The 10,403-nt window shown below is 30.7% G+C and overlaps 1 protein-coding gene across 1 annotated transcript; it reads left to right on the forward strand.

Moving 5' to 3' along the window:
* On the forward strand, nt 1–954 carry LOC132803354 (uncharacterized). The gene is made up of 3 exons (XM_060816087.1): nt 1–159; nt 370–473; nt 634–954. Exons 1-3 carry the CDS (start codon nt 154–156, stop codon nt 728–730), a joined length of 207 nt encoding a protein of 68 aa, XP_060672070.1. The 5' UTR covers nt 1–153; the 3' UTR covers nt 731–954.
* Nucleotides 955–10,403: the final 9,449 nt, after the last annotated feature.

The raw sequence follows: 10,403 nt of genomic DNA on the forward strand, positions 1-10,403 counted from the left end.
TAAAAAAAGTCCAAAAATAAAAAGGAATCTCTTTTTTCTCTTTGATGACTTCCAATCTAGATTTGGTCGCACCCCAAAACCTGAGCAAAGACTTCGACACCAAATCTCTTCTGCAAATTCACAAACTCTTCATCTCCGCTGCTTCTAATCATCATGACTCATATCCTTTCTCTTTTTTCTTTTTTTGTTTTGTGCTTTTTTTTTTCAATTATTATTATTATTATTTATTTATTATTATTTCTATTTTTTTATGTTTTTCAATGCTTCCAAAATATTGTTATCCATTATTGTTATTCTGGTTTTAATTTGATTCTGAAAAGCAAGTGAGAAATATGGTGTTTTCTTTAATTTTCTTGTTTTTTTCTCCCACGCGGGAATCAGAGAGAGAAAGATCGGGAAAGGGCTCAAGCTCGTAGTGGAAAGGGAGGCAAAACCAAGGACGACGGGCTGACTCCCGAGCAGCGCCGAGAAAGGTCCAATTTTTTTTATTTTTTGGGTTCCTGAGAGAAACCCATATCGTAATTTTGAATATTTTCTTTGAATTTGCTTCAATTTTTTCTTTTTTTCTTTTTTTTTTTTGAAAAATTTATTATTATTATTATTATTTATTTATTTATTTATTCTTATGGGCAGGGATGCTAAGGCTCTTCAAGAAAAGGCAGCTAAGAAGGCTGCTCAGGCTGCGTCGGGTGGGGGATCGGCCGGAGGTCAAAACAGTAATAAGAAATAAGAGAGAGAGTGAAGTTGTTTGGATTTTGAGATGGTGTGATAATGCTTAAATTTGGATTTGTGGTTGTTGGGATTCCGTGGTTTGTGATCTATGGATACTTGATGCTGCAATGACTTTTTTTTTTTTTTAATTAATTTATTATTCTAAAGAATACTTGTGGATTTGTATCTTATTTTAGATGTGAATTAAGAAAAAAAATAATCAATTTGACTTGTTGTTGTCAATTGTCATGTTATAATTTCTAATGGCTTGGTAAATTTGGGTTAATCAAATTGTTCATGATCGTGTGGAATTTATTACTCAATGTCACATTAAGATCTGTAAGTTTTAAAGATTTATTACTCAATGTCACATTAAGATCTGTAAAGTTTAAAGTTTTTGCTTTCTTAGATGTATCTATTGACATAATTGGTTCGCTTGGAATTGAATATTAAGGTGGAAATTTAGCTTTTGGTTACTTATGAGCTTTAAAAATTTACGGTCAATGCGTAATATGTTGATGTTGCTTGGATAATTAACTAAATTTCTGTTCCTTTTTAACATGTGTTTATGGAATGGTTGATCAATGAAGAGGGAGGTGGACAATCTAAGTGGTTGATATGTATTATGCTTATTTGATTCAGTTCTTATAATATGTATTATGTTCTTAAAGACTGTACTTTGGTTGACTTAGCGTGTAACTATGTTGAAAGGGAACAAGAGGTTTGCTCTGCTTTGACTGTTAGTTTAAAGACTGCTTTTCTTAGTGTACATGTATTTTTGTTGAGCAGTTTCTAACATTTATTAAATGGGCATAGGGCTGTATTGGTTGTGCTTGTTTTGCATATGTGTAAATGTTGGTTGATGCAATTTGAGCATTCAAAGGATGCTCTGAAGAACCATCGCATGATTTACATAATTAACTATGTTGATGGGACTTTGTCATTGCCCATGGGCAGAGAGGAAGAGGAGAAGGGGGGGGGGCGGGCGGGGGGTGTGTTTGCAGTGCTAATTATGGCGAGTTTGCTCTAAATTGTCTTTTGACACTGTTATGTAGGGAATCTTGTTGTAATTTATTAAGTCTCTTTGTATGTATGGCATTTTACAAGTGCAGGCTTTTAAAGTATGTAGTTCCTCATTTGGTTATTGTATTAATTATATATTGTGGAATTGTTGAGGTATATAATTTTCTTCTTAGTATGTACCTTTTTTAAAAGAAGAAAACAATAATTTCTCATGAACAAATTGTTTTAAATTTGTTTGCACCCTTTATATGTTTCCGTGGGTTAAGCAGCACTAATTAGTTTCTTTGTGGTTATTTTGGCTGGTGGCTTTTTTTACCTTTTTTTAATTTCATGTTTATTGTGTAGTTTGTCTTATTCCTATTATGTATTGGGGATATCCAGTTAATTAAGTTAGCGACCAAGGGGTTAAGGCGGAACTATGCTGGTTTAGTGAAATAAAAGTGAATATTAGATGCGCTAGGGAAGCTAACGTTAGAAACAGAGACCTTCCTGTGCATTTTGTTGTCCTGTATCCCTAGTATCTTTTGGCTGTTGTCTATTTATTTTTTGACTTTTCCAGTTATTCTCCCTTTCCCAGCTGCCTTTTCTGAATGTGCAGCCTTCTTTTCTGTTCTTGCCAACTGAACCCTTGAATAATCTCCATGTCCTATATCCTCTAATATCTGTTATTTGTCAAATTCCCCCCTACTTTATGGTTTATGATTTAATATGCAAAGGAGTTGCTTGGTTCAAAATTACCTTGTTGAAGGTTTATTTAATGATATTCACTTTAGAAGTCATGAAGTCATCTAAAGATCCTACTTTTTAGTTGAATTGTATTCCTTAGGCAGAGAGTAACTAAGAGATAGGTCTTATGCATTCAATATATGATGATTTGTACTATTATACATTTGTTATTACCTTCAAATTTGATTGCAGCTCTCAGTAATGAGTCACTCAAAAAAACTTTATTGCATCTGATGTTTATTGTTGTGACTGTTATATCCTATGCTGCCCTAGCCATAAGCAAGAATTTGTTAGTGACAGCTTGGTAAATTTTTGTGAACATGCCGAAGGGAATTGTTTCTTTTCTTTTAATTATAACTCACTAGTACTATATGTTTCGTGCTCTTCATGGTAAATTTGCTGTCTAGTTGTGAAAGTTAGATTTAGCAGATCACCTTTTTTTTTTTTTTTCCTCCAAAACTTATTGAAAGAATTGTTAGATATGTATTGCAAGCATGTTCTACAATTTATGACTACATCATAGTCTTATAGCTGATCTGGCACTTATCAACAACACATTGCAATTATGAAACACACGCTGTGAACCATTGGACATACCGAATAGTCTGTACACTGTTCTTGAGAAGTAGATGTAGTTAGTCATATTGTCCATCGACATCTTTAATGTTTTGTGATCCTATTTAGACTAGACATCGTTGTTTTCTTGTCGTCATGTTGTTTGGAGTGGTGAAGTAATTGTTTGGTTATGGAGGTTGCCTTGTAGATTGTTATAAAATAATTTAGTGAAACGTTAATGTGAGTAGTCAGCAGGTTGCCTTTTGAATTATGGTCGACCAGCTATATGCTGCAAAATCTTCTAAATTGTTTGGTTATTGTTGGGAGTTTGCTATTACCAATATAGGCTGGCAGGAGGTACCATACCTGGGTAGTTGTTCGGCCGCCATTGTTATGTTGGATTTGTTATTCCTAGTGTTCAAGCACTGCAACTGCTATGTTCTATGTTTTCTATTAGGCTAAATGAATGGATGACTTTTTTTGCTTCTTCTAAGCGTGGTTGGGGATGATGGATAATGAAGCTTGTATAAGAATGACAACGGGTTAGGGTGGGCGCCTGGGTGCTATGTGCTCCTTGTTTTTCGTTTTCAAAATTTACCTCTGTTTCTATTCCTGCTACGAGTGATTTGAAAACATTTTATTTGCGAAACTTACATGGTCTAGCTCATCATATTTTAATTTCTTTTCGGATTGTTGTAGCTAAATAAAGGCGAAGCTAATATATATATATATATAATGGTCCTCCGGTTCTATTCCTGCTACGAGTGATTTGAAAACATTTTATTTGTGAAACTTACATGTTCTAGCTTATCATATTTTAATTTCTTTTCGAATTGTTGTAGCAAAATAAAGGCAAAACTAATATCTATATCTATATCTATATATATATATATATATATATGTATATATAATGGTCTTGGGGTTCAATGGGGGGATTTTAGCTGTTTTTCTCTGTGTATATCTGGCTTCTGTAGTTTAAAGGATTAACAATTTTTTTTTTTTTTTTTGGGGGAAAAAAGAATCTAAAATGATAAATTCTTTACGATCTATTTTTCCAGAAGCAGTTGGATGGGGAATATTGAAATTCATGGCAAATGAAAAAGTTTATAATGAAAGAATACACATCAAGTAATTGCAAAACAAATGTGTATTCGAGCAATTCAAAGGTTCTACTGAAAAAGAAAATGAAGAACAAAAATAGTTATTCAGAGCTGCTAAATGAATTTGAATTTGGCCTGTGCAGTACCTGTAACTCAATTAGGATTATAAAAAAAAAAAAAAAAAAAAAAGGAAGAAAGAGAGAGGACGAAATTTAATGAACTTTCGAAATAGGATAAGATTATTAGGGCATTTTCAATGGGAAATTGTTATAATGGTATGGTCATTTCAAATTTTGGCATATAAGCTTTCCCATACAAATGCTAATTCATCCATGAAGGTGCCAAATTTTGAAATACAATTCCAATGCAAGACAATAATCCACGTCCATCATAATGAATTTTGACAATATATTTCCTAATATGGCATTTGCTTAGTATGACATTCGATTTGGCATTATATTTAGAGTTGATATGTCATGCTATATATAAAGATATATATATACACATACATATAAAAAAAAAAATGTTCTATCTGGTGTATCCGCAGCCATGCATTTGTCATTGGATTATATGTAATCACAAAGTTCTAAGTATATATAAATGAGCTAAATTACATGCTATCCATATTTTAACAAAATGTGATTAATACATGTATACATGATAACATCTCATTTGGCATGCCCATTACAAATGTTCGTTGTCATTTTAGCAAGTCATTTTGCTTTTCATATTTATTCTTATACCTTCACTAACTATGTTTATATTTTAATTTTTCACCAAAAGAAGGTTTATATTTTAATTATATATTGAGGTGGTAATCTATGATTAAATTGAAATTTCTAACTTTCTTCTTGAAAATGAGATTCTTACAGAAGTGATGAGTTAATTTTTTTAATTATCATTTATTAAAAAAATAAAACTGAATGAGTTAAAGTACTGTAAAACCTATAGTCAAAAAGAAAAACATCTCAGGCAGGTAAATGATTCAACATCAAAGATTTCAAGAGGTGGAATGCTTAGTCCAAGATGAATGATCATGACCAATTTGTCCTACATATGGAAAAAATAAAAAAAATAAAAATCTAAAGGTAGAGGTGCTAAATTTGCACACTAAAACCTTTAAACAAAGAGATTCTTGTAATATTTAATAGGCCAATACTTTTTTTTTATTTTTTTTTTTGGTGGGGGATAAAAATGGGTCAATAATTTCAATAAATATATAAGATACCTAAATATGTTTGTATTTGTAATTATCCTATGTTATATGATATACTAACAATTTGGTTCCAATATAGGTATAAAATGCATTATCTAAACATTTAAATATAGATATAGGTATACAGGGGTGATGCAAGTAGGAATCTGAAGGTATTAACTGGGATGGTAGGGTACAGAAGTATCGTTCAATTAACGTGCCATCCACGCCTTTTATATTCACTAAGCATATAAGCCTCCCCATACATTTTCATGCCACTTTTCTCCTTTTTTTTTTTTTTTTTTTTTGAAAGAATTTATTTGTGTATAACCGCACCTTCTCGAATCACATGTCTTTTACCCAACAAAAGAATAAAAACTCATTCATAGATATGCATATATATATATATATATATATATATAGATTAGTTCTACTATGGGCTACATATAAATTGATATTTTTTTTAAAAAAAATATTAATTTTATTGTATATGCTGTGGATATATACATAACAAAATTAATTTTTTTTTTTTCAAAAAATATCAGCTTAGATATGATTCATATTATAAAAATTTCCTCTATATATATATATATATATTCTGTGCAAATGCTTCTTCTTCCTCAACAGATTTTTTTAAATATTTCCATACACAATTAATCAAGCATGGTTAAAAATTCCAAGTGTATTCACTTAAACTGATTATTTTTGACCCCCCTTATTATACACTGCCCCTCCACTTGCCGATTTTGGTATTACGGAAACTATATTATAACAAAAATAGCTAGAAAGCAAAGTCAATTTAGCAGCCGGTTTCTATGGAGTTGTTGTGGTTGGTCCATTGCACCTATTATGTATGTGTGTATGTATGTATATATATATTATTTTTTGGTGAACATATTATGTGTGTATATATATATATAGATATACATTAAAGGGGGACTTTTTGTCATTTGGAGGGACAAAATGTAAAATATCTTATCCAAGGAATTGCACACGTCAATAGGCGAATGAATTTGACCACACACAAAAAAAAAGACCCCATCAAAATTTCACAGCATAAAAGCTTCAGAGATAATTTTGCAAAGTGCTTGAATAAGTGTTTTTGAGCGAGTGGACAGGACCCAGAGGGAATTTTAGATGTAAAATCAATCTTTTTCATTCTTTAGATTCAAGTTCATTCCCATCATTGATAAGGGGGAAAAATAATTTGTGGTCACCCTTAAACAACCACAAAATTTTTGACACTTGGTAACAAGTGATTGGTTAGCCTCTTGCACTTTTTGACATGGGGCTGTTTTCTCCACCTAACTAGCTTCTCAGATTCCGGCTGGCTTGGCCCACAATTTTTATTTTTAATTTTTTTTTCCCTCTTAAAACCTTTGATTAAGCTTTGTCTACTCTATCCATGATTAAACTAATTAGATGATAATGATAACTGTAACGACATTGATAATCATGGTTTTTGATATAAATAAATATAAAGTGCGCTCTGTCTTTTGCTGTTTATTAAACTATTTTTAAATTTAATCAAATTTTAATTTTCTTGGTAGTGGTGGAAATCATGATGTTACGCCTACAAGATAAGCAAGCACAACTTAGTTTTCATCACAGCTGATCAGGATAAGGTTTTCTAATTTATCTTTCTAAAGGGTTTGCTGGTTGCCTACGTATATTCTATGCTTGGTTGAGCCGAAAAAAGGGAAAAATCCAAACAAAAGTATAAAATGAATTTTTAATACTTGTTTTGGCTACTTCAATAACTTTTGCCGTATGAATGGATAAAATATTATATTTTAACGATTACACTATAGATATATGATATCTAATGTAATTTTTGTTAACCAAGTACAATGTAAATCAAACAATTTATAATATTGAGTAACATTACAATAAAATATGTATTCGGTTATAAATTGTTTGTTGTATTATCATTATATATAAAATTAATTTATATTATAGAAAATTTATCAAAATGGCTGGTTTTTTGCACGCTAAATTGGGGTTTGTATGAAGAATATATATGTATATTGTATATCAAGAGCCAAGAGAGGTTCACGCATATGACACTTGATAATATAAGAGAGATACCCAGTCAAAAGATAGATTCTAATCCTAGCAAGCTCTTACACTTATTGAGCTAAAAAGATGGAAAGAGATAGTAAGGTGATGTGAAACAAAAGAGGGAATAATTTGTGCACTAAGGATTCCAACTTTGATGTTGTTGTTTTCTTTCTCTTTTTTCACTCCTTTTTTTTTTTTCTATTTATTTTTCTTATCTTTTTCCTTTTATGTTTTTTGGGTGATGTTTCTCTGTGTGCTGTTAAAACTTGATTAGAATGGTATAGACAAAGAGATTGGCATATGGAAGAAAGACGAACTTCCAAGAGAAAAAGGGTGATTAAAAAAAGAAAAAAAAGAAAAAACCCAAATAAAATAATAAAGATGTGTGTATGGAAAAGAATAAAGTAAAAAGTAGTTGTTTAGTCAAATTCTAGAGTAGTTGCACCAGAAAATGAACCCTATTTGGTTTAATATATAGTTTTTAATTTGTCAGCTTAATTACGGCATGAATTGTTTAATATTGGTAATGCTTTTGATACTTTGTATAGAGTCTGTAAGAGGGTAGTTGTGAAGGTTTATTTGAAGGCCCTACATCTTAGAAACTGTGGACAACTCTCTCTCTCTCTCTCTCTCTTCCTTAACATTTAGAATATTCAGCAAATTATAAAAATTTCCAAAGAGAGACAAGATCTGTTGTTTGTGCAATGAACACCAGTTGTATTCCCCTTACCATTATTCTATATTTACATAATATGTACTGCACAAAATATTATTATACATATATATATTGTCTAAAACAGTCTCAGCCATTCAAACGAGAAAACTGCTCCTTTATGTTGGCAACATCAAGCCAATGTGGTAACATACACAAATGGAGACAATAGATTAGTTTCTGAGCTGGGCAATCAAAGATAAACAAAACTACTGCTTCAAAGCCTAATCACAGCGTGTGTGTGTGTGTATATATATATATATATATATGTATGTATGTTATTGCTAGGCTTCAGAATTCTTATCTTGCAGGGTGAGGAAACTTGGAAAGTTTGTCACAACTCACAAGAAATAAACAAGTCATAATCAGAATAGAACATTATAGAGAGAGTACCATGCATGATTTGTCATCCACTAATTGATGAAAGCCCAGTTTCCACATGTCTGATACTTCTTCTTTAAACCAAAACAACAAAAAACAAAAAAAGCTGCGGTGACGCATCCATAACGAATTTTTTAATTTTATTCTCTTATGTGTTTCTTAAGAGTTTCAGGTCCAATATCCAGGATGGGAATAAAGACAGACACATGAGTTATAACCTGTCAGACATGTATTTCTAATATCATATAAAAATACACTAACATGCTAAATACTAAATGTATTATTTTAATCGATGATTTAAAATTAAAAACCAAACCTAATTAAGTGACATTACTTTTAGTACACCTCAGTAGGTTTTCAATATATAAAGTAAGAACTATGTTTTTGAAGGATCAACTTATATTGCTGTCATACGCGGGCAAACAGATTATAATATTGGTGTATTACATGTAACTTACCAAATATAAGCAATGAATTATATTTAATTAACCAGACACATATCCATCATAATTTAGACGACGTATTCATGTATTTTAGCAAACCTATATATATATATATATAATAATGATCTAATAAGATAAGAACATGTTGACATATCAAACATAGAGGATATCAACTTAATTAATAATTTAATATTAAAATCTTTAATCGAGCAAATAACAACATTTAGAACTTGTCATGTCACTAATTGCCCAATATAAAGTAAAAATTATATTTTCAGTGTGTCAAAACTATATATAAATTTATAAAAGTTTTCACATTAAAATATCTAGATTTTAAAAAGTTTGGATATCAATAACATCAAGTAACATGTTGTTTGAAATATACATTCTACAACATGTTTTTTGATTTATATATATATATATAAATTTTATTGAAGTATGGATATTCGGATGAGAAAAGGAATAAATATATATACAATCATGCTCAGATGAGAATACTAATTTAAGAACATAGTGAGGATTCAAATGTATTTTTTTAAAGATATACATATGTCTAAAATATACATGTATCCAATTAATAATATACTTAAATTCTCATAATATCTTTAAATTAGCATTTTCATTGGAGCTAAATTATATATAACAAAGAGTAAAGGAAAAAGGCAAAAAAGCAAAATGGAGAAAACATGGGCTCGTGCTAATGTGCTCACTTTAATTGTCTATTAAACAGGTAATAACATAGGCATCGCTTATAGCCAGGACCATGTGCTTTTCTATAAAATAACAAGAATCATAACGCAAAACTGCGCTAATTGGAACAACTTGGCCTTAAAATAATGTCTACTGCCAAAAGTGTGAAATGAAGGGTTAAAAAAGTCTCTCTGTCTTTCTATTTTAGTATATGGTAGTTTACTGTCATGGAATGGGTTGGCCCAAATGGCATCGATCTTTATTGTTAGCTTAAGATTGCTGCAAACTAGCACCACCCCGATGGGGAATTCTAATCATTTTCTGGCTTCGAGTTTGAAGAAATAGGAAAAAGGGTCCAAAGAGATTGTTCTTGTTACCTTTTTCTTTGCCTTGTGCTGATGAGGTGCTTGAGCAGTGTCTCAAAACCTCTCTCAAAAGACGCATGAAGATGCCCTAAGAAAAGCCAAATAAGGTATATCTGGTTTATTATTACCCAAAAAAAAAAAAAAAAAGGTATACCTGGTTTATTTTTCTTTGGCTTTGACTATTTGTTTAATACTAGATCTAGAAAAGACAGCCATGATTTCCTCACTCATATAAGAAATTAATAACATAACATGTATTATAAAAACATTTATATTTGGATTAGGGACCCCTTCAAACACTAATGATTATGTTGATAATATTGATAATATTTAGGACCAATTCAATAATAAAATTCTCATAACCCCCCCTCAATTGGTCCTTATTTGAAAACACTACAATTAGCATAAATGCATGTTAAAGACCTTTGATTAGTATATTGG

The sequence above is a fragment of the Ziziphus jujuba genome, chromosome 3, assembly GCF_031755915.1.
Source record: "Ziziphus jujuba cultivar Dongzao chromosome 3, ASM3175591v1".
NCBI lineage: Eukaryota > Viridiplantae > Streptophyta > Magnoliopsida > Rosales > Rhamnaceae > Ziziphus > Ziziphus jujuba.

Excerpts from the sequence above, each read along its gene's own strand:
- LOC132803354 (XM_060816087.1), top strand. Across the intron at positions 474-633 it reads CCCGAGCAGCGCCGAGAAAG|GGATGCTAAGGCTCTTCAAG; the intron begins GTCCAATTTTTT and ends TCTTATGGGCAG.